We start from the raw sequence: 25,240 nt of genomic DNA, 5'->3' as shown, positions 1-25,240 counted from the left end.
TGATTATAGGAGGCACACGAATTTGGTTTTAAAATTCGTATTCGCACTCAATCTCGTACTCGTAGTCCAATCTAAAGGTCGCTTTTATTAACGATGCCAGTGAAAACCAGCCGGTAAGGTGGGTAGGGAGGCGTCCTGCGTCGCTCTCTCATTTCATTCACCCGCGAGAAAAATGTCTAAGATTCTACGCGCAAAAAAAAAAAAAGCATATGACCAGCTCTGTACAGAGCTACGAGAAATGCGGTTGTTACTCAGTTTGAATTTTCGCGCGCAAGCAACCTCCAATCCCAAGCCACACTTTTACAGGATGTTGTCATGTGACTTTTCCCGCGCTTTTCTCGGTCGCATACGGCTCTCTCCATAGCGACGTCATCAATTCATAGGATTTTTTTAGGTGGAATCTCGCACATCTCTTGGGCGGGAAAAGGAATGAGTACTCGAACTAAGACGTCGATTTTACACACGCTAACCAGTCAGCGGTCCAATGGCCGATAAAGTTATTATTCTTACTTCAGGTCGACGGGGCCTTACGGGAAATAAAACTGCTTAAAAAGGAGATTTATCTAACGTCTGAAGAGAAAAACTTAAAAAGTCTTCATTTTGTTATATTTCTGGATATGCATGTAAGTCCCCGGCACATTTTCATGCATTTAAATAAGCTGAACTTTTATAAAGCACTTATAGCAGATTTCTAGGTCCTGCCTAAAACGTACTGTTAACATATACATTTGGTTTCTTTACTAAGTTTTGCCGCTTGTATACTTTATCAGTTACGGTGAAGTTACTGACGATAATCCTGAGTGGACCGGGAAAAAGAACATATAGTAGATTCTCGCTGAGAATATATATTTAAAAAAAATGTCTTCGAGTTCTTTGAGATTAAAACTCCAAGATAATTTTTCCACCAATATCAATCTCGTTCTCAGATCCTTCCGAGTCTACCTCGACTGAGAGGCTCTGGAGCAAAATTGTTCTGGTAGGCGTTTGCACAAGTGCAAATTGGGCGAAAATTACTGGTCTTTAGAAAACGTCTCGTGCTCTTGAAATATTTTTTTCCACACAGTATGGTTGTAGCTGTGTTTTGTGCCTTGAGGCTCCCTAGTCAGCGGTGAGTTGTACAAGTTAAACTGACGTCACAGTTGTTCCGTTAAGGCTTCTTGTATTCTTCTGTACAGACTGAAATTCGGACTGAAATGGTGTAAATATTAGTTGTTGTGGGGCTCAAAACACAAAACAGACCTCGCCAGCAGAAAACAGATTCATGCAAGCCCATGTACGGATCGGTCTTACCGTTATCTTTCGGGTCGTGTCTTACTCAGTCTCAGGATTGGTGGGACTGGGCATCTCTCCCCGGCCGTGTCCCTCTGCCTGGTTTTCACTGCCGCAGTGCGCGCACTCTTCTCCTGACGGCTTCAACTCAAGCAGCACACCCATGCATTTTGTGCTGTGCTTGCCGGCACAGCACAAGGGTCAAAATTCCTTTTTGCGTGGCGCGCTTGTGCTTGCGTCGCTGTGAAACGGCGCGGCGGCCTGGACACGAACAGTGGCTCTGGGGACACGTGATTTGATGGCTGGATTTTAACAAGGAACAGCCAATCATATGAACCGTTTTAAAATCCTTGTTATACGACAGTAGTAAAACGGTTGATTTGATTGGTTGTTCTCCCTTTGTTGGATCTGCATCAACTCGTGTCCCCACTGTTCCTCCCCCAGCTCCCGGCTAAGAGGGACAAGCGCTCGGGTACCGTGATTTGATAGGCTGGATTTAACAAAGGAAGCAATCATAGCCGTTTTAAAATCCCTTTGTTATACGACAGTAGTAAAAACGGTTGATTTGATTGGTTAGATTTCAAATCCCTTTGTTGGATCTCCTCTTTTCCCCAGCCACTTGTTCCTCTGCCCCAGGCTCAGCTGGCTAAGAGGGACAAGCGGCTCTAGGGACGAGAATAGGCTCTTGTATCAGTTTCAAAGGTCACGTGTTCTTATGGAACCTTGAGAGTCGAATCCACGTCGTTAACAACAGAAATCCAGTAGATGGTGTTAAATATACCAAAACTCAGCGGGAACAATATCAATGAAAATTCATCAACAGCCAGAATGGAATCTTCCTTGTACATACGCTTTCTCCATTCTTTGAGGTTCAGCCATTTGCTTTGAAAGGTTTGAACTTCAGGAGGATCACTAATCATAAGCTCTTGTTCCATTCTCGAGAACTCCATCATTTCTAACTGTGTGCTGCAAATCTTGTCTGTTTTACATCTCTATGTGAATAAAATAGCAAAAAGGAGGAAGATATGAGAATTATCTGCGTAAACTCAATCTTATTTTCTTCCTAATTTACCTGCTGTTTTCGGAAAGCAGGATGGCCTAATGGCTCTCTCCTTCGCAGCGACCTCTTTCGGGGTGGCCCATTACCTCTTGAAACAAGGCAAGCTATTAACAATTAGACTACGAGCCCGAGTTTTCTATGAGCGAATAGTCAACGAGGCGCAAGAAACTCTAAAAGGACTTCAGTCCAATTCATAAACCTACAATGTTAGGTTCTTATAAGCCAAAAATGAATCCTTTGAAAAGGGATTAATCTTTAAATGAGCAACGAGCGCGATCATTTTCTATCAGCGAATAGGAAAACAGTGGGATTAGAACCAATCAGATTCGCGGACTTTCATTAGAACACGGTTGAGTTTCTACTAATGCTTCGTAGGGAAAAGGATAAGATCAGCTTTTATAGATGTGAGAGATAAGAACTGAGGCACCTTATATAAATGAATTTTTCAGGGGTTTGGCATGGGGGATCAGCGTGATTGTGCAGTTGTAAGCGAAGGATATTAGCATGTTAGAGGTTCCGGGTTCGATCTTCGATGAGTTTAGATGGTGGAAAGCACTTTTTAGTAGGAAAAAATTTCGATGATAGTGAAAAGAAATGTCTAGGTTTCGCTAAAATTGCGTCGACCCTTTACTAAAGAGATACGTGCTTTTCCTTTACGGGTCTCAATAGTCGCCAGCTTTAATCCGCTGTCACTTTCAAAGTAAACACAAACCACCGATGTCACATCCGTCTATTACTCCCCACCGCCCACCGTGGTAGACAACTCCATGCTTTTGCGGTCAAGTAAATAATAAATGAAGTTGCAAATATGACGCTTTCTACTTTGGGGACTTAAAAACATGTTATAAATGATTGACTCCCAGACCGGGACCATCACTCAGGATCTAAATTATTTGAGGAGAATGTTCTGGAACCGTAGACTCCGTCTCATGCTTCTTCAGTGTTATGGTCAGCAGGGGACGTTAAAGAACCCACACACTTATCGCAAAGAGTAGGGCACGTATTTTCCGGTGTTGTCAGGGTCGTAACCAGGTATATAGGATCAGGGATCACAGCCTCGGGATCGGGATCGATCCCGAGAAACAAGTCATGGCATGTCATGGGATCCGGATCGGCCAATCTGATGGGATCAGAATGGAATCAGGGATCTAATGTTGGCACATTTTGGGGATCAGGAATCAAAATTAGAGCTAAAATTTGGGATCAGCGATGAAAAAATATACCTGGTTACGACCCTGGTGTTGTGGTCTGGCCTATTCACATGTTTTCAAGGGTTAGGTGGTGGGACGAGATCATATGCATGAACGGATAGCAGCTGACAAAGGCGCCTGATATGCTGATGTCCGATCTCGTTCCGTAACTCTAATAATTATTATTGTGAAGTGCATTGAGCTCTGTAAATGCTCTATACAAGAACTATTATCATTGTAGACATCTGGGAAACAGAAAGAGAATTTTACGTACTCTGTTTACAACACCGTTTCCGTTGGTCAGTGGTCTATTATTGCAAGCATCTTGGTCAATCTTTTTATACTTATCCTTTTTATATTCGTCCGATTCTTGATATCTTTTCATTCTGGCGGCTAAAAACAGCACCAGCGAATACTCTGCTAAAGTCGCAAACACAAACAGGAAACAGCCAATGAGGTACTTATCAATGGTTTTCACGTAGTTTACCTGGAAGGGAAAATCACAAGATCACATACACATAAAAATAACGCTAATTTAAGTTTTTTTTTTTTTACTTTAGCACTCAAACCGGTGCATTATTGTCATCATCATCATCATCATCATCATCATCATCAAATTCTTTATTTAAACACGATCAAATCCTTCTAAAGAGGCTATGTCACGCAATTTTTGGCAATTTCTTCACTGATCAATTGGTCATAGAATTAACTGAAATAACCCAATAACAGCTTAAAACTGTAGAATAACTCGAAAGAAACACAGAAAGGTCAAAAAGGGGTATGGATGGACAAAATTCGAGAAGATTAAGTCGGATTGCGTTCAGGTAATCTTGAAAAACGTCCGCCCGCCTTTTTTTAAGTTTATCTCAATTTGTATGAAAGTGTCATTTACAATGCTCGAAAATCACCCTTGTCTGTTATGTGGCCGTGATTTTTCCAAAAAACAACTTTTGCTCTGCCAATTTGAAGTTTACAGCTCTTAATTAACAAAAATGAATATAATTACCTAAAATACCGTGACCTAGCCCCTTTAAGCTCAATGCTTGCGGGGTCTTGTGAGGACAAAACGAGAAGAGGAGGTCAAATCTGTCATTGTTAGTTGTTGTTGTTACTGTTATTGTTGTTGTTGTTACTGTTGTTGTTACTTTTGCTGTTGCTGTTGCTGTTACAGCTACTGTTTTTGTTGTTGTTGGTAATAGTTGCCACTTAGAAATAAAATGCTTGACAACCAGTTACGCTGTAGAAACGGCTTCTAGTGTTCTCGCTAAGCTGAGTTATAGCAATGGCGTATCTTGAGAAGTTTAACCTGACTTCGTCTGTCGTAATCTGTCTAAACCTTTCCCGATTTGACTCATCCTTCCTCCTGTTTTGGATTGTTTATTACCCCTGTTGCTTTCTACCTTAGTAAATTGTTATTTCAATATTTCTGTTGATTTTTTACCTCATGGTAATGAGGTATTAAAAATGACGATTTATTTCCCTCACTCGCTCACTCCATTCCGATATCAAACCGCAATTAATTCATGCATTAAACGGTAAACGTGCTGACAGAAAGGTCCGGTTTTCCCCTGCCTCCCCACCCTTGTGTTTTGTTCATATATTTGGGGGGTGGGATAGAGGCCAAATGTTTGCTTGAGTGTAGAGATAAAGATTCAAAATGGCGTTTTGGGCGAAAATTATCAAAGGTGGTTTTTCGTTCCTTTCGCTTCATCCACGATCTAACTACACCTTTGTAGACCTTCTGAGACCTTACAAACGAAGAGGAAATGTGCAGAAAAATACTCAATTAAGTGGAAAGAAATGGGCTTCAAAGCAAAGGTTGTTGAACTGCTTGATTAAGGAAATGTTCCACGGTAAAAAATGTTTGGTTTAAAAACAATACGAACCCGATTTTTACCTTTGGCATAGAGTTGTTGAGCATATTCAAAATAGTAACGACAGTTAGGACAGAGGTTACTCCCAACGTGACACGCGCAGGAGGAGAACTCCGAGGCAACAAGAAAGAGACCCAAGAGATGATCACGATCAGTGCGCATGGCCCGTACACGTGGATTAAAAAATAACTGGACATTCGTTCAAACGTAAATGTCGCCTTTATTCCAGACCAGTTTCCTAGTAACAAAGAAAGAAATCGTTACGTTAGGAAAGGGACATATTATAGGTTAAACGGTTTGTCACTAACTCTTTTAGGTTTTTTTGTTCGGCCAATTATCACGAGCGACTTTTTCTAGAAGCATGGCACTCGACTGAAGATCCAAATGCTGGGAACGATCACAACAAAATCCCGGAAGCATACAAATGCATTGCACGAGCGTAAGAGTTTCAAAAGTAACGTTTCTGGTCACGCGCGCAAGCCTCGCGCTACGTTTCTTTTTAAATAGCGTGTAACAACGAATTCGCTTTTATTACTGATGAAGGCTTAAGGTGGCTTAATACAGTTTTGAGAGGGCAAATCAGTCCAATCTTAAATTCTCTCGTACAATCTCCAGAAAAGTTTTGTCTTTCTCTTATCACTGTTTATTACATCCTAAAACCATCTAATGCGATATTTGGAAAATAAAAATGCTAATAAACAGCTTAAATGAACGGCCGAGTGCTTAAAAGAGGACTGGCACTAGTAGTGTAAACGGCGTTTTTCTCAAAATCTACCCGTACGACCCTACCTCAAAATTTCAGAAATAAGAAATTGGCTTTGACTTATCATTCATACAAAATAATATAAAAATCTGTAAGACAGATTTTTCGCAAAATAGGAAAATGTGATATTTTGCCGATTTATAAACTAGCTCAAAATCTGTCTTACAGATTTTTTCCAAATTTTGGCTGTGGACGTGGTTCACCCCTTAAATTTCATTGTGAAAGTTTCATATATATATATATAGGTTGTACGTAGGTTTTCGAGAAAATCTGGGTCAAAATCTGGCTTTTACGACCTCCGAAGCGAATTAAATTGCGCGTGCGAGCGCGCGCTAATCTGACGCCATGCGTCGCGAGCGATAATGAAAGACAGAATTAGAACTTCTATGTCGGTTGTTTATCCACCTCTTTTGTCTTATTCTTTTCCGTCCCAGATTTCAAGACCTATCTGAAAGTATTGTGAAGTTTTCTTTTGTATACAAATTTGGTAAAGCGCGGTAAAACAGATGGAACTCTTTTTCGTTTCTGTTTAGAGTTGCTAGCGCCATTTTAGCCCGCGCGAGCAATAATGACGTCAAGCAAAAAATCGTAGCGCGCGCTATTGAGCCACGAAAAAACTGTATCCAGCCACCTTAAGTATTAGCCGAAACGTCTAACAAAAAAAAAAAAAAAAAAAAAAAAAAGAGTTAGTCACAAACCGTTTAACCTATAATATGTCAACGCCGCTCCCCTATTCGATATTTAAGGAAAGGGAGATATCCCACCGGAATAGTTTTGTTGGCATTTCGCGATGAGATTTCATCATGATTTCCCCCCGCCATTCAAAAATCCCCCGATGGCCCTATGTATCATTTTATTCCAGGTACTGATTTTGCTGGAGATTATCCCAGGGCGAATATCACATCCTGGTAATAAAACCTATACCCTGCATTAGAAACATTGTGAGGCGCTGTGGCCGAAAAATTGATTTCTTGGACTCCGAATTGAGGTTTTCAGGTTCACGCCCTGACCTGGGTCACTGCTTTGGGCAGGGCACTTTCTCTCACAGTGCCTCTCTACCCAGAAGTTCAAATGGGTACCGACGAATTGTTTGGGTACCCTAACAGAATTCTGGGGAGTAACCTACGATGGACTAGCATCCTATCCAGGGGGAGTAGCAACAATCGTAGACGCTTCATGCTAAAGAAAATGGAAACTGGCGACGTTTCTAATCAGCCACTAGGGTTAAAGGAATTTACTGTGCTATTTTTACATTGGTACTGTGCTCTTAATTTTTCGTTACACTTAGTTTTGGACAAGAATACGATTATATTCGTTCATGAATTAAAGGGACTGTGTCACGAAGTTTAGCCAAATTAAGGCATGGGAAAATGACCTTCAAGTTTAGTGAAATATAAAAATAACCTCCTAAAACAGTGAAGGGGCATTTCGATAGCACAGTAAATACAAAAGAAGGTACGGATGGCCAGAAATGACGAAGATTGAAACGGATTGCGATATGGGTTTTTGAAAAATGGTCCGGCGGAACAGTTTTCAAAGTTAATTTCGTTTGCTTGTAACTTTAAATTTTATCGCCCGGGAGACAAAGTTGGATACAATGAAGCTATGGTTTTGTCATTTAGATACAAAGAAGTAATTCCTTTGCAAACATTAGGATTCATAGCGAGTATTTGGCAAAACTAAATAAAATAAACTTCAATCAGCCGTGACACAGTCCCTTTAACCTATCGGCCGGAAGTGGAGAAGCAATACCTGTAGAAAGGCCCAGTAACATGGGCAACATCTTCTTCCACTGACTTGTCTCGCAAAACTGTTGTACTGTAAGTCGTAAACTGTTTGCGCTTATTACAAACTGTGTTAGTACGTAGGCGTGAGTACAAGTTCAACTTGGTGCAACATGTTGCCGCAACTTGCAATACGGGAGGTAATACGCGCAACAATACGTTACAACTTGCAGTGCAACAATTCTGCGCGACAAGTTGCAAGAAAATTGTGCTCGTGTTACCGGCTGTTGTGGTTAAATAAGTGTTTCTTAGCTTTTAAGGATTATCAGACAGTTAGTTAAGTGTTACATTGTTTAAACTAATGTGATCTTTATAAAGCGCTAAATATATTTTAACTGTTCCTATTGTGTATAAACAATAAAACATTCTAGAAACAACAGGCTCTCGTGATTGAAAGTGATTAACTTTTTAAGGTCGGGACACGCTAAGCGACAAGTCACAGCGACAGGTAATTGCGACAAGTCGCTCCGTGTGTACTGCTTCAAAACAAGTCACTGCAACAAGGCACTTGACACGCAGCGAATACGCTCTGTCATTGGTTAATTTTTATTTCATCACAGCGGCTAGTCGCAGAAGGGTGCACACACCGGCTGCGACAACGCTGCTTTCGCTCATTTTGTCGCTGCAATCAGTCGCACAAATTCAAACTGGTTTGAATTCGTTGCGACTGATCGCAGCAACAAAGATTGTCGCAGAAATTCACCATGTTACACGAGGCAACATGTTGCCCGGGGGGGGGGGGGGTACTCCCTATAATGGCCTATACGGGGAGGCTCCGCCCGAAAGGGGTACCTTTTTCAGGCTTCAGGTATATAAAAGGGTAGGGATTTCACAAGTTTAGGTATACAAAAGGGTATGGAAATTTGTCATTTAGGTTTTTGAAAGGGCCTTTAATTAAAATATTTCGAACAGATGCAATTTATGGCTGTATTATTCCAATTTATGAAGCGCTAATTGAAAATGACAAGAAAACGTTATGTTTTAAGTCTATACCATGACTTTCAGGTATATGAAAGGGGTACCTCGTTTCATGAAAAAGTATACGAAAGGGGTACAATTTCTGGCAAAATGGTATATAAAAGGGTAAGGGGTAGGAGCTCGAGGCGGAGCCTCCCCGTACAAAACTTCTTTGAGTACCCCCCCCAGCAACTTGTCGCCTAGTGTGTTCCGACCTTTATCACGAGGTTTTCGTTTATACTCACCTACAACGTACTTGTTAAAGGTCTTACTAAGACTCAGCTTCACTAAACTGTATTGAGGTAACATTTTGGTGCTGCTTGGCACAAAGGACATGCCATCTGTGAGATCCTTCTCCCACTTGAACTTGATGTGATCCTCGCTGTAGCCATCTGTTGAGAGCATTAAGTAATTCTTTCATTCGTGCATTTTAAGGGATAGATTCTATTCTTCCTATGCTAAAAAATTCGAATGCAAAGAACGATTTCACTAGTTGGATAGTCTAGGTCGTGGGATATACAGTAGTTCCCCGATAACTCGAACTCTGAAGGGAAAAGAAAAACAGTTCGAGTTATCGGGGTTTTCGAGTTAACGGAGTCGATGGAACATTTTCAACAGTACTTCAGTATACAGTACAGTGCAAATTAAACTTATCTCTTCAGAAACTCTAACACGATCATATATTCTTACGATAAGAGTGGAAAATGACTGTCAAATATGTGATCTATTCGTTGCTCTAATTAAAATCAAATTGCCGTAGTGTTTTTTTAAAATCCGATTACACGACAAGAAGTGCTAATGTGATATTTCAATGGGCATCCGTGGCGAGTTGCAAGAACCGGAATTCGAGTTATCGAGGTAAATTTGACCCAAATTTTGATCAAGGGAAACGAAATTTAGTTTGAGTTAGCGGCAAATTCGAGTTAACCGAGTAAAAATGAATGAAAAAGTGGGGTCAAATCCAAGGGAAATGGAAATTAGCTCGAGTTAGTAGGGAGTTCGAGTTATCCGAGTTCGAGTTACCGGGGTTCTACTGTAGAACAAGCACACTGAGGACCTATTATTTGCTCAAGAGCTAAACGTAACTGCTACTAGCGTAATTAAGAAGTAAGCTGGACTCACAGCTTTCAATTATCAAAGGACAGAGCTGCGTGTCCATGGGAAACTTTCTCAGATCCATTGGGCATGCTGCTTTGATTGTGATTCTAGAAAGGCAAAAGGGATGTCTGTCAGTATCAATGTTTCTTTTGGGGTAAAAAAAAATAAAGGAAAGGGAGAAGGTGTGCGTATTAATCAAGTTATACCGCACGGAAGGGGAAATATTTGCTCTTGGTCATTTTGCACGGACCTCTCTACGCTCGGTTCGTACGTCATGATCCGAGCCATAAAGTGTCCCGTCCAAACCCACCTCTCATTTATAAGCTCATAATATCTTTCTCATTCTTTAAGCAAGTCGAACTAGTGCGCATTCTCCGGCGCAACAATGTTGCACGAACAAGACCAAGCGAGTACAAGATCATGCAGCATCCAAAAATGTTGCAAGATGTTGAGAAAAAATTTGACCATTTTCAAACTTGGTCCAACATCATCCAACATGTTGCAACATGTTCCAACAGGGTGGCCAGACGTGTGCAACATGTTGTGAGCAACAATGTTGCGATATCTTGCGTTGGAATGTTGCATCCGCCTAAAGGCCCGGCCAAACGGATGCAACATTTAATGTGAAATCGTGCGTCGAAGACCGCGCGGAATCGATTAGTCCGTGCGTGTGAGCACGTGAAGCGCACTGAATCCACGAATGACTCGTTCCGCGATCAATTGCGTGCCCCCCCCCCCCCCCACAACGTTCAGCGGTCTCCTGCGAAATACACGAGCGACTTGGAGGAAGTGTAATATCTCTACCTATCCGCATGAGGGGCAATGTAGTGATTATTTATGTAAGGACAATTTTTACATTGGTACCTAGCGTTATAGTTGACCAATCCTCCCGGCATGATCATTATCATCATATTATTGGTAGTGACTTTATGAAAGGATCCGTGCTTTGCGTTCACAAAATACGAATCAGGCATCCAGATACGATCCATCACAAAGTTGCTTAGGAACATGGTTTCGTTGAGTCCGTGATCAAGGCGTTCGTCTTTCCATGCTTGGCGAAAGAAGATATCCAGGGAAAAGTCCTGTAGGATGTAAAAGTTAAAGAAGTCTTTTAGGGCGTCGGTCCTTCAATTCTCCATCTCAAACTTATTTATAATACATCAAGTTAAAACAAAGAAAATCATAACCGTGAAGGAGGTTTGGATACCCGGTCTTAACTAGCATAGATTTTTACGACTTTTTTCTCCGTCTACTCTGTAGTTTTTGTTTCGATTGAGAAGATATATCAAACACACGAGATGGTGTTTCATTGGCTGTACAAAAACCTCGGATTTTGTCAAAAATACTCCGCTGCGCATCATATTTTCAACTCTCTTCTCCGTGTTTGGATATCCCGATGAAACACTGTCTCTTGTGTTTGATATATTCACAAACGAAGGTAACTTCTCACATCTCAACGAAACTAATCCCAGCGGTATGTCGATCAGATTTTTCACATCTGAACCTAGCTGACGGCTAAGCTGCCGACCAAGATCTCACGAGTCTTCTGCTTATATCTTAGTGGTAATGTAGAAATAATTTCTTCGTTTTGCTTTATGTAGACCTGTAGACATGTACACCTCATTTTCGCCTCTACCAATATTCTACATTGTGTACTTATGGTCACGAACTGACATGAATATATTCCGATACGTATGAATTATTTTATGAGTTATAGAAACTATAACTTACCATATCTACCACATTAATAGTATCAATCGAAAGAACCCAGAAGCCTACTGATACTTCCACCGGCCCACCTGTCAATCAATCAATCAATCAATCAATCAATCAATCATCAATCAAACATTTTAATCCTTTCCTTCACTTTAGGATGGCAGTGGTCAATCAATCAGTTCATATCATATTACCTTTCCCTGGCCTGGCTCCCCCATTATTTCATCAAAAACTTATATTACGTAATTTGCATATGCCAATCACATAAATTTGACAAAATTTGTAAACTTTCTACTCTGCCAAAAATGTAGATTATCACGGCTAAAGCCTCTGAAGATAGAGCACCCCCTAAGTTTTTGGTCCAATTATGGGAGAGCCATTAGAAACTTTTATTACCTAATTTGCATATGCCAATCACATAAATATTGGGAAAGCCATGTCTTAATCTTCTTTAGCATTTGCAAAAACGTTTTCGATGAAACGTTACATTGTACATATGTAACAGAAAGTAAATGAATCTTGCGCGTAACAAGAGAAGAGAAAGTGAGAACTAACTCATTATGAAAGGATGAAAATAATCACTGATTATCGATTGTCAATTGGTGTTTAAAGCAAAAGAAAACTAACTTTGACTTTCTGAGCTCCAAAAGTCGTTTCATCCTTTAGAGTCTTGTCTTGTTTCAGTATTAGCCGATAATATGCACGAGCAATAAAATAGATCATTTTACAAGAAACTTACCATCATAATTTGGTCTTAATCTTGAATCGTAGCGTCCCTTCATTAAGAGTCCGTCGAGAATTTCAGACACAGTCTTGTTTCTCGCCCTGTTTTTTGCAAAAGAGAAAGTTAACCCTGGTTGTGGAAAAGTACAAGCATATCTCCGCATAATAATACTTGTGTGAGAGCCAGTTTCTTTGTATTCCTGATAGTACAGCAAAAACCCGCGAGTAAGAACCTATTATCTTTCAGGTTAGCCTAAATAGGTTCTTACATAAAGGGTTATTAACACAAATTTAGGCTAATTAGATTGTAAAAAGGTTCTTAATTTCTGAAAAAAAAAATTCAATATTGTTGTAGAGATTTTAGTGGTATTCGGCCTATTTTAAGCACTAATCATTTACAATATGACATCATATACATGCACAGTAATGCTTTGTCCAAACTAATTTCCCAAAAGTAAACATTTTTAATCAATTTTAAAAAATAAGAACCTGTTTCCAAATTTGAGGCTAAATAGGTTCTCATAAAAATGGTATCTAATAATAATTGCAAATTTTAGCCTAACAGGTTCTTAAATGTTAGGTTCTTACTCGCGGGTTTTTACTGTATGTTACAATAACCGGTATGCAATGCATACTAAGGCGAGGACGTTCCAGTTAAGCAAGTCAGTATGTTAAAAATTCCAGACAAAGAACTGAGAATAGGCCTTTTGGGCTTTGTTTGTTTGTTGTCCCTTTTCAGACTACGTGGCATCACTCTTGAGAATCACTTCTCTCAAATTCAAACAAATGCTCTTGGTATTCAGATAGTTTTATTTTTTTTTACTTGTTTAAAAAAAAACAAGTTCTCTGGGCAGCATCATGTGGTTTGAAATGGCAATTTACACTGTCAAAGCCAAAAATGTCTATTGAGTAAAATTGTGAGTCCAAAAGATATCCAAGTAATTGAACGCCGAAATTGATATTGTTGATTAAACTGTGATTTACAGCAAGGAGCCCACATTTGTGACCACTTTTAATTAATTCACATTCTTTCATGCAGCCATTTTCCAATGAGATAAAACCTGCAAGAAAGAATATGGAACATTAAAAGTGGTCACCTTTTTGGGCTCCTCGCTCTAAATCGAAAGTTGAGACACTGAGTCATTTGCTATAAAGGAGGGAAAATGGGTTTGTCAGGTAAATAGAATTTTAAAATACAGCACGTTGTTTTCCAGTGGTGTTTTTAGTTGTGCATTCCAAGGTTGGTTAGTTTGTAACCAACGTTAATTAATAAAAGGCAAATAATAAGCTGCTTTGATCACAAAATTGGCAATTTAATTTGTACAATTCTAATATGATGTCTTTTATCACGACTTTTGACAATGGAATGCAACATATTTTGTAACTGTACTAGACAGCAAGGAAACTTCCACGAGTTTGGCATAAAAATATTGTCTTGCAATAATGTTCTAGATTGCCTCTTGTTTAAATATAGCTGACAGTTGCACTGACTGTACAATCTGTAACATACCCTTTGTCCAGTAGGTCCAAACACTTAATATCATTTACAGGTAAACACAGTGCAAGGAAGTACAAGTTTCCAGGAAGAAAAGTTGATATAATATCTTGATTGACTCTTGGTAAATTTAAATGGGGCTGATAGTTGTTTGCACTATCTGTACAATCTGTGATGCAAGCAAGTCCAATAAGTCCAAAATTTTGATACAGTACAAGTGGAGACTAGGAAGTAGAGTTGATACAGTGGTTTGCCAGTGATGAATTTGTATTGAGGGTCTTCAGTAGTAAATCCAGAGATGTTTTACACCGTTTTTTTAACTTTGGTGTTATTGCTACAATTGGTTTTCGCTGTGTTTTGCTTAAAATATATCTGCCATTCATAGTGAGGATTGGGCTTTTTATTATGTACATATTGCATAGAGGCAGAATAGAGGCCAATAACCAGTTCCAATGCAATAGCTACATTCACACATTCATGGTGCTTCTTGACAAAGTGCAGATTAAACATATTGAAGCAATTAGGACAAAGCACAGCAATCAGTGGATTCTTTGAAAACTGTTTCTTGGATGTTTTCTGTTGTTGTTGTTTTTATTTCTGTTCTGTAAACATAATGAAAGAAAGAATCAATAGTTGAAAAAATTAATAATTGTTTAACACATATTTGTTTAGACACCAAGACTGATTAACTTCAACAATTTAATGCAACATAAGTAGTTACTTAATTCACTTAAATTTTTCTTTTTTTCTGAAACACATCTTTCTACATGTACATTATATCTTTCTTAAATCATTTACTAGTTATCATAGCCTACAAAAATAAATGTATATACTCTTTTTTGGTTGTTAACCACACAGCTTTAAGGTCACTGAGGTGTGTCTCTAGAACACCAGTTTGGACTCTTGATTTATTTAGATTTGTATAAATATATGTTCAGTTGTAGTTCTGTTATCAGTGGTAAAGCCTGAAATAAGTTTGTTTGTATCCATATTTAACAATCATTTGTTAATATAGATTTACTGCTGCTTTGTACACCACTATTAAAATCAATGTTGAAATCTGACCTAGTAGTAAGAGTGAAAACGTTCTGTCGACAGAAGGGATCGCGAATGAGCTTTCTGATCTATAAATTTTAGCAAATTAAATAAAACAACATCTGGCAGATATTTCACTTTTAAAATCGTTATTTCGATTCTATAAATACTTTGACAATTATGTTATTCCAACACTACGGTATTCAATAAAGTACAAGCAAAATAAACTTTAGATAGCTCACCTCAGCTGCAGTAGTTGTCCCAGTACGTCTTCTGCACTTCTCGTCTTCAGTTAAAGCTTAGGTTACAATGTCGCCAGGCAGTAGTTCAAATCACAAATAGTTTAGTCCCTCGACTTATAGGTGTGTCGATAACGTTTTTGTGTACTTTGATATCACAAAAAGTTTGTAAGTGAGCGAAAAAAATATCAGCTACTAATCGAGTCAAGGCTTCTGGCTGCGAAAAATTCTCACATGCTCGAAAGAACACTCCAAGATGGCGGACGCCAACAAATCTCAAACCATGGTCTTAGTTACCAGTCCTCTTCGGTTCGAATCATCACATCTTAACACGAAGAATCCAAAATCGCTTAACATAATAACGTTAGGCTCGAGACTACGTCCTCGCCTAAAAAGAGACTGTCCCCTTATTTCCTCTTGATCTTATTTATGTTATAGGAAAACTGATTTATACATTGATGTCTTCCCGTGACAAAAATATTGAAAATGGAACCTCAATTAACACTAAACTCGCTTTTAATTTTTTTTCTCTTAATAATTTTAATTTCACTTTTGGTCAGTATAAAAGGAGCTTGGCCTGGTAATTCCTTGGTTGCCAATCAAACACAAGAGTGTTTGACCGTTAGAAATAACATGCATTCAGTGTTTTCTCAGAAGTTCAGTCTTTAAAATAAATGGAAATTAAGACGGAACCCGCCAGGACTTCGAGTATTACTTGGACAAAGTCATTTACTAAATTTATTTGCATCTTATTGCAAACTTCTGTGGTACTGTTTCAAATATCTTATCAAAATAAATCATTTCTAACAACACCAAACATCGAAAACAAATTTCAAAGTTTCATTGAATTCCACGATTAGCTATATGTGAGATTTTACTTATAGTTTACATGGTTCTTGAGAACTTTGAAATTTCAACTAAAATTAGTATTACCCGATTTCTGGCTGATGGATTCCTTCTTAATCTCTTATTTTGCTGATGTGATATTTTGGTCTCATGAGATGTTGAAGCATGTTTTGCTTACAGTACCCACCCCGACTAATAAAGTTCAAAGTTTGCATTTTGGACTCAAAAGGTGTAATATGTAGCAGGTGCCATTTATGAAAACCCTCTTGTTAAAACTTGTAATAAAAGTTCAAGATTATTCTTAGTGCTTTTGCCTCACTAAAATGCAAGAAAAAAAAATGCTAACATAAATGTACGAAGTATATCCAGCAAAAATCCAAAATGAGCTATGAATCATTTTAATAACTAACTAAAGTTAGTCGGACGTGTTTATGCACTGCAGCATACTTAATTGCCTTGAGTTATTCCTTCAAATCAGCGAAAAACCAGTAAATATCTTAACATTTCACACATTATGAACCAAATGCAGAGTTGTGAAAATGTTGGAACATGTAGGAAGGAAAGTAAACTTGGCATCAATCGAAATTCCGTCCAACAAGTTCCATTAATCAATCTTTGTTTGATAATGTTAAACCAAATTGATGTTCGAACGTTCTACCAGGGCTTTAGTGTTGCGTCGTGGCAAAGGATGACGGGAATTCTCGACCAGAAAGCACTAGCGACATTTTAGATTGCCCATGGTATTCGGAAAACAGAATATCTGAATAATTCAATTATGATTACGTTTTCTACCGAACGTATAATTTTTTTCAGAGTTGTAGTCCCGATATTATGACTAACAGTAAATTACAATCACTGTTTCAGTTTTCAAATTATATTTACCACATTGCCCGTTGAGTCAATAAGCTTTACGAGACAGATTGCCTGTAGGGTTCCCGTTTTTCCTCGTCCTTTAATACAGATTCTTTAACTTATTAAAAGTAAGATATTTAGTCGCCCGTATATGCTAACAAGGCCTAACTTGATCACCATAACGTAAAGATAGTGAGAATGAGACAAGATAAATCTGATCAACGGCTCAGTACATTTGTAAGACATAAAAACAAACACCCATCAACAAAGGTGTTAAACCATTTTGTTCAACGTACATTATATTTTCAATTGGAAAATCAAAAACAGCGCCGAATTAAATAATTGCTAATGCAAAAATCAAATAATTCTACATACCTTGCGCTGGCTAGGCAAAGAAAGCCAACGAATGACACCCTTAAAATGAGGCCACTGAGCTTTTCCATTGTCTACCTTTTAAAGACAAAAGTGCGTGTCTTAGTGTTTGACAGAACAGACGAATGTTGAAGACTTCAAAGTTTAGGTTAAGCTACGGCTTTATATTTTACCTAATCAAATTAAATATAAATGTTGAAAAAACCACTGAAACCAATGCGAATAGGGATACTACTGAGAAAATTTCAACTCTCAATTATTTATGAAAAAGAGAACTATGATATCGAGCTCGAGCTGTATACAATCAACGCCTTAACGTAAATAAGAATACAATCGGTGTATTTTGTATGGATTTGCACGTTATATTTCCAAAATAAATACGCCAGTGAATAAACTGCTGTTTAACTGAGGCAAAAGTCGTGAATTTTCCACAAAAGATCCTATACTTCGTGCCGTTTGTAATTACATTATATAAATTATTGAATGTGCATGGGACCTAAAATGTCACAACACTCCGGAATCGAACGTAGATATCTTGGCAGATAGCCTTATCGCCCAGGTTATCGTTTTCCTTTCGTGCTTACAGCCATAATTTTCATCTGTGAATACAGCATCTCCTTAGTCTGATATCACGCTTTCCACTTTCTCGCCTGATACTAAAAGCTAACTTTGATTAATATTTCTCTCCCTTATGCTGCTTGTCAAAGTGAACTTTCACGGGAAAAGATATTACTTACGGCGACCTTAAAAAAAGCACAGCAGGTGCGAAAAATATCGTTTTAGCTCTCTTTGCTGGTTGTGTATTGCGCTGCGGTTATATTATTTAAACAAAGACCTTAATGTACCTGCGTGTATTGTCATAACTATTAATATTTCAACAATGCCGTCTGACCAATTAAATGTAAAACACTGATCGTCTATCTGATAGTTGGAGAGATTTCACATTCTCTAGGCCTTTTTTCATTTTTATCTTTCCAGCTAATCATGTAAGAAGAATTTGAACGCATTTAGCTCAAATGAAGCATGCTAAGCAGGCTATATTTGTCCAAGGTGCTTCGTAAACAAAATGACTGGGAACTAAACTGAATAGACAAAATACGTATATGATTTCAACTTTGTTTAGGTATTGATCTCTCCTTGTTCACCAAGTATTTGGCAGAGCTAAAACCAAAGTACCAAATAATTTACGTAATTTGTTGCGCATGTCATCCATCAGCCATTCGACCAATAGACAGACTGGCGATGGATAAGACCACGCAGACAAAATCAGGTCAAAGAAAACAGCTTCATTAATTTCCAACTTGTTTCAAATATTTCTCCATGAAAATCAAGAGTAAATTAAAACAAAGCCAATCTTGGTTAAAGGGACTTTAATATGTTATTAAATTTTGTCAAATGTTCGCTATGAAAATAACTGTTTGCAAAGATATCAATTCTGTGATTCTAAATGACAAAACCATAACTTCATTACAACCAAATGTGTCTCCTGGGGCCCAGAGTTATAATTTAAAGTTACAAGCAGACAAGATTAACTTTGAAAACTGTTCCGCCGGACAATATTTCAAAAACACATATCGCAATCAATTTCAATCTTCGACACTTTTGGCGATCTGTACCTTCTTTTGCATTTGGTGTGTTATGTAAATATTTCTTCACTGTTTTAAGAGGTTATTTTATATATTTAAACGAATTTGATGGCCATTTCCTATACCTAAGTTTGGCTAAAATCCGTAACACGATCCCTTGAAGACAAACCAAATTTTCGCCCTTGATTTCTCTTGGATTGATAGCGATGGTTAGCAACTGCATGCAAAGTCACCCAACTCTTGCAGTCTTAAAATATTGTTAAAGATAAGAGTGTCTAAAAGGATTCAAACAATCCAGTTGAAGGCTACTCCACGAGTATTGATGCCACGACAACGAAACTAAAGAAATGTATAGTACATCCATAAACGTTTTCTTTTGAAACATGTAATAAACACTATGACGTCATATGAGGTGAGAATTACGTCATAATACCGAACAGCCGCCATCTAAGATCTGCCATCTTCTACCACGAAGTTTCAAATCTGTCAAAGCTAATTCCAAAGTAATTAAATAAAGTTTACCTAACGGCTAGGGATTTCTGTCGCAGCAAGAGTGAGGGAGAATAAATGCTGGGCTTTTGCAAGAAAACGCTGCATCGACTAGACAAATCGTGTTCCCAGAGCCCGCGTTTCTTTCTGATCAGCACTAAGATCGTGGGTAAAAGCTTGAAATGCGTCTGTGCAGGATTCATCGCAAAGGAAGGTTCAAACAATAGAAATCGGAATAAATAAAAAGGACGCCATATGTATAAGCAAACTATTGTGGTTTCACCCAGAGCATTAAAAACAAAATTTTACAGTTCCCCATGAGCACCTAAGATATCAATTTTCTTAGGAGCACTTTCACGCCATACTCTAGATGATTTTTATTAAAATAACTATTTGTGTTTCAAATCCCGCCGGGATTTTAAAATTTATGAATAAAGCAATGGGGGTCGATTCTAGTTGAATTTTCCTTTGTTTTATTTCCCCGTTAGGCTTTGAGGTAACAAACACCACGTGTAAGAAGATTGTAAACATTGACGATTTGTGAAAAAGAAACCTCTTGTGGGCAAAGTAGTGTGATTTCGCACAAAGCATTTAAAAACAAAATTACAGTTCCCCATAAGCAGTCTAAGTTATCAACTTACCCGACGGGGCATTTTCACTACATCTGCCAAAATACTCGAAGTGTGTTCTGTTGAATAATTTTTTGTTTCAATAATTCTCCCCGGGGTTTGGAAATTTCCAATGGAAAAGGTAAGCTTGAAGACCCTTGTCTGCTCTACTAGGTCAAATGATCGCATATTATACTGACGTCATCTATATCAAAATTGTTTTTGGCGTAGATTGGTGTGCAAACATAGAAGTGCTTCGATTAAAATGCTTTATCGGCTGAAAGTGATTTTGAATGGGGAACGCAAAAGAAACAGAATACAGAATACAAACGTTTTCAAGTTGGCGAACCGATTAAAATGTTAAAATTTGCATGGCTATTTTTACGTAAAGTGCATTGCTTAATTATGAAGTCCTAATTTACTGTTGAAAAATACTTCTTTCATAGAAATGCAAATAGGCCTTATGCATGATAACGTCATATGCTCAAAATTCACCACCAAGCCTCGTTTACGAGAATTGTTTTCCACCCTCAGCCGCCTTCATACAGTTTTCACGTGGGTATTCTTTTCATTTTGGTTGCTTTGGAAATTCGTTCATGATAAAATTTTCAAGTTTGCACTTCCAAAGCGAGGCTTGGTAGTGAAATTAGCCAGTCTGACGTAAACATGCATGAGGGCTATTACGATATACGAAAAAAGCCTTTAAATACTGCGGCACGAAAACAACAACTTTCTATTGTGATTATAATATTCATAACGGGTTTTGAGATTCATATTTAAATTCAAGCGAGATAGTTTTTTCACAGTTCTTAAAGTTATATAGAAATATATGAAATATAAACTACATACCTACTACTTGTCGAGCCGCAAGAGCAAAACCTCAGTCGATGATCGTTGATATCTTGTTAAATAACATGAATAAACCACGGAGTCGATTCTAGTTGAATTTTCTCGTGTTTTCCGATGAGGCTGTAAGGTCACAAATACAATCTGTAAAAAGACGGTAAACATTGACAGCTTGTGAAAAAGAAAAGCCGAGAAACTGAGATTTTTTTGCCGATTAAATAATTGTTCTTTGTAACTTGCCGATAGCTTCATTGAAATGGAAAAACGGTAGCCATGAACTCGGTAATATTTAATGACACGCTGGGTACTAAAGATAATGCCCGCTTTATAACTTTTGGGCCCCCGCATGGCTCTAAGTGCATCTGCTTGAAAAGAATTACTTTTCCTGTCTGTTACTGTAAGGAAAAGCTAGAAAATTATTGGTATAGGTAAAGTACAATTCGTAGTTTTGTTGCAACTTGTTTTCAGATGAGAGCGTTGGTTCTTTTTGTGTTAACTGTCGTCTTGAAAGATTACTTGAAAGCGAAAAACAACAAGTATAGTACACGTGTAATAATGTTGAATTACAATTAATAACAGTTTTCCGCTCAATCTGGTAAAATTAATTGTTCTGCCCCGCCAAACCGACTCCTTTTTCCGACGCCTTGTTTAGACAATCAATTAGACGACGAATTGTTAGCTGCATGCCGTGTTTTTACGGTTGTTTGTTGGTGGCCTCCAAAAAAATATATCTGATATCAGCTCTTAATTTCTCGAGAGTCAGTAGCAATGACGTTTTATACTTCGGCCATAACGAGACTTCTTGAATTTCTTCGTTGTTTCCGAGGGGGCTTCTTTGATTTTTACGGTTAGTTTTCAATAGTTCTCTACTTTTAGCACAGGCTTAATCAAACTGAAGGAAACATGAGACGTCTGCTTGCAGGCTATTTCTAACGTGTCTTCAAGTTCAAGTTTAAGTTTATTTATATGCCACATATCCAACAATGTTCTTTAATCAGTTTCATCATCAATAGCAGGAGATTTGTGCAAACTCTAGCTCATTCAAGCTTTTCTAAGGAAACCCATTAGTATTAGCAATAAACTTATTATTACGTAATTTAATTGGTGGCCAAACTAATCAGGTCTTCAAAACAGCTATTACAGATATTGACTTATTATTATTGCACTATTGCGCCATTTTACCATATTAGGGCAAAAGAACGCACAAAATATGCCACGTTATTACACTATAGAACAGGGCGAAAATACGGATGGACAAACTTACGGATACGGACCCAAACTCGCAATATTGATGACAAAACCTAATTTTATATTGCTGTTTCAACGCCGGACTTTTGTTAGCAACACTGATTTTTCGGTAAAAAAGATATAGATTTCAGCTAATTTTGAAACAGCACAATCTTCTGGAATCGGAAATCTAGTTTAATAGGTGTTCTGCAACTTCTCTTAGTTCAAAGTTATTAAAATAAGAAATGAGCTCTGAGTTTTAAAGGTCGGGACACACTAGGTAACAACTCGCGGCGACAGGTCTCTGCGACAAGTCGCTCCGTGTGTAGTGCTTCAAAACTAGTCGCTGCGACAAGGCGCTTGTTCGGTGCACACGCAGTAATTTCGAAGAGTGGGAATGTGAACTTGTTTTCCAATTCAATATGGTGAAAATACATGACGCTCTCTCATTAGTTGATTTGTATTTTGTCGCAGGGACTTGTCGCATATTTAGTGTGCACACGCTGCGACAACGGTGCCTTCGCTCATTTTGTCGCTGCCAGTTTGAATTCGTGCGACTAATCGCAGCGACAAAATTCTGTCGCAGCGACAAAGATTGTCGCAAAAATGTACCATGTCACACGAGGCAACATGTTGTAGCAACTTGTCCCCGCGACATGTTGCAGCGACTTTTCGCCTAGTGTGTCCCGACTTTAAGGGCGTGAAAAGCAACATTATTCAGTAGAATTTTCGGTATTTGCTTAGTTTTCGTAAGCAAGCTAAGTTGTTGAATTACTATTTTAGTAATTACTTTGAGCTCTCCCTGTAAGCGAGTGAGTCAAGATCACCGTTAAATACCACGTTCCTTGATGATATTTTGACACTTGAAAAAGATCAAGATCTAGTAACGGAGCAGGATACTTCCAGCTCAACCATTAAGGCCGTAAATTTCATGGGAAATAGACATAAACTCTGGTAAATTTGTTTTCTTAAATTTTAGTATAAATTACATCACTTATGTAGTCGCAAACGCTAAATCACACGTATTCCATCTTGCAGTACACACATTTATTACTATAACTAGAACTTTAAACAGTAGACTTATGTTACGAATTCACCAAGATTTATAACATCTGTCAGACGTCCGATTATATGGCTAATGATATTTATAAAAAGTAACAAAACTTATTGCAATTTGAATATTAAAACAGATATACTAGTGTTACTAGTATTGTTTGAGGCGACAAGAATCACTAACAGGTGGCTTCAAACACACTTCGTACCTTCAAAAAGTAAAATTGAAAAAGAAATTCGATTTAAGGTGACTCGATCGAAATAAATGTCGCTTTGATTACTTCTCAAAAAAGTCTAACAACTTCGCCATAACCGACTCGATAAACATAAACCTTTCGTATTTTATACTCGATATATTGACGAATAATATACCTGTGAATTTGAAGATGTAATGTGCATTAGATTTACGCGACGTTACTTTTATTGAACACTGCTTTTTGGATAAAATTGCTATTTACCGATAATTGACACTAAGATTTCGTTTAAACTTCTGCATTAACTCATAGGAATAAAATGACTTTTTTCGGGAATATTGTTTATTTGCGCCCGCGTAGTGTCATTTGTGGCGCAAATAAACAAAATTCCCGAAAAAAGTCATTTTATTATCATTATTATCAATATACAAGGCCAAATAAGATTCAGATAGGTAACAAATGCATTTAATGAAGTTAACTTTTTCGATTCAATAACACAAGTACTTCGTCGCAAAATGAAAATTTTACACGATACTACTGAGGCCTATGTCTTATTGTGCAGTTGTAGTATAAAAGAGCTAACTGCGGTGTCTCTGAAAATAATAATTAAGCAATGGGTTGATTCATGGATAATAATACTTTACAAACTTACATTTTCCGATTGAGCTTCGGCGTAAAATTCCTGCAACTGCTTTAGCTAAATTAGTTCGACCGGAGATACAATTCAAGTGAACGATGTTTCGTTTCTCGCAAGACAACAAGAAGTTGCTCTGTGTCTCTTCGCCTTGTGCATTTGCTTAAATCCGATTTTTGGCTGCATTTTGTCCCATTTACAACAAATAGACTTTTCTTTCCGAACACAATTTGCTTCGCGAGAAACTGTTCGATGCTGCGTAACTTCAAACTTGCTGTACGCGTACGCGTACGGTTAAAATTAATCGGATGATGAACCGAGAACCAATCAGCTGCAGGGCCGTTAATGCATTAAGGGCCCGCTAGGAGACATTTGCGGCCCGCAAAGCGCGTGTTTTCAGTAGGGCGGTTTTCAATTTGGCCGCGTGTATTAAGAATTAATAACATCTTACCATGACTCTTCAAGTTTCCGCAAAATCGTCGGAACAGAAACCCCGGTACAACTTGAACATCAAAATATTACTAAGGGGCAAACTACGAGGTTTGGAACGCTCCAGCTCTTCCCTATTTCGCCTAAAAGCACATTAACCGAAGAAAACGTTGGTTCAATGTGTCAGTCAGTTGTCAGCTCCAAATCACATTCTGGCTATTTGCAAAGATGAAAAAGTTTGAGCTAATATTAAAGACTCACCTTTTGCATAAAAATGTAGTGAAGTCACCAAATGTACGTTTTTCTGAATTATTTGAAAACTAACCTTACGAATCGGAAAAAACTGTCAGCACATTAAAATTAATATCTTACACATACTTTGCGCTGGTTGACGTTTCTGTTGCTGCCTTGATTTGGACGAAGTATATTTTTAAAGTGAAGCACTGTTTCAACTCTCTTGTGAAAGCTGTCTTATTGTTATAGTATTCTACAGCTGACGCTATGCAAATTGGTTTTAATCTTTTTGATGAGAATGTAAGGAATGTACACATGGACTGGGGGGGGGGGGGGGGAGGGGCGCATCGACAGTGTTCAGCCGCTAGCAGGCTCTGATATCTCTTAGGTGTCTTTAATTTAATGCCATGTTAAAGATAAAAAGGTGTCCTACCAAGTCGGAAATAACTATCGTCTGTATTTTTATCGTGATTCAAATTTATTTTTGACCGCGGCTATCAGGCAACAAAGCAAGTAGCGGCTGAACACTGTCAATGCGCCCCCCTAGTCCACCGGTAAATTCCTGGCATTTTCATCAAATCCAAACCAATTTGCATAGCGTCAGCTGTAGAATACAAATAACAACAAAGCAGCCTTCACCTGAAGCAGTGCTTCGCTTTAAAATATA

The 25,240-nt window shown here is 38.2% G+C and overlaps 1 protein-coding gene across 3 annotated transcripts; it reads right to left on the bottom strand.

The window, feature by feature from the left end:
• Window positions 1-1,903: 1,903 nt before the first annotated feature.
• LOC144660485 (gamma-aminobutyric acid receptor subunit beta-1-like) lies at window positions 1,904-24,140 on the bottom strand. 3 transcript variants are annotated; one of them, XM_078521131.1, is made up of 11 exons: window positions 23,929-24,140; window positions 20,806-20,946; window positions 17,277-17,351; window positions 12,451-12,536; window positions 11,727-11,794; window positions 10,860-11,077; window positions 10,020-10,102; window positions 9,143-9,289; window positions 5,417-5,631; window positions 3,794-4,006; window positions 1,904-2,261 (listed from the first exon to the last, which is right to left on the bottom strand). In XM_078521131.1, the coding sequence occupies exons 3-11, from the start codon at window positions 17,342-17,344 to the stop codon at window positions 1,983-1,985; spliced, it is 1,377 nt and encodes a 458-aa protein (XP_078377257.1). In that variant the 5' UTR covers window positions 17,345-17,351; window positions 20,806-20,946; window positions 23,929-24,140; the 3' UTR covers window positions 1,904-1,982. The 3 variants fall into 3 exon arrangements, with proteins under 3 accessions (XP_078377257.1, XP_078377255.1, XP_078377258.1); XM_078521129.1 differs by lacking the exons at window positions 20,806-20,946; window positions 23,929-24,140 and having other exon boundaries at window positions 17,277-17,405; XM_078521132.1 differs by lacking the exons at window positions 3,794-4,006; window positions 20,806-20,946; window positions 23,929-24,140 and having other exon boundaries at window positions 17,277-17,405.
• Window positions 24,141-25,240: the final 1,100 nt, after the last annotated feature.

This window comes from Oculina patagonica, chromosome 7 (genome assembly GCF_052425735.1).
Source record: "Oculina patagonica isolate OP01 chromosome 7, crgOcupat, whole genome shotgun sequence".
Taxonomy (NCBI): Eukaryota; Metazoa; Cnidaria; class Anthozoa; order Scleractinia; family Oculinidae; genus Oculina; species Oculina patagonica.
Note: the sequence above shows the minus strand (reverse complement) of the source record. Positions and strands in the feature narration are given on the sequence as shown.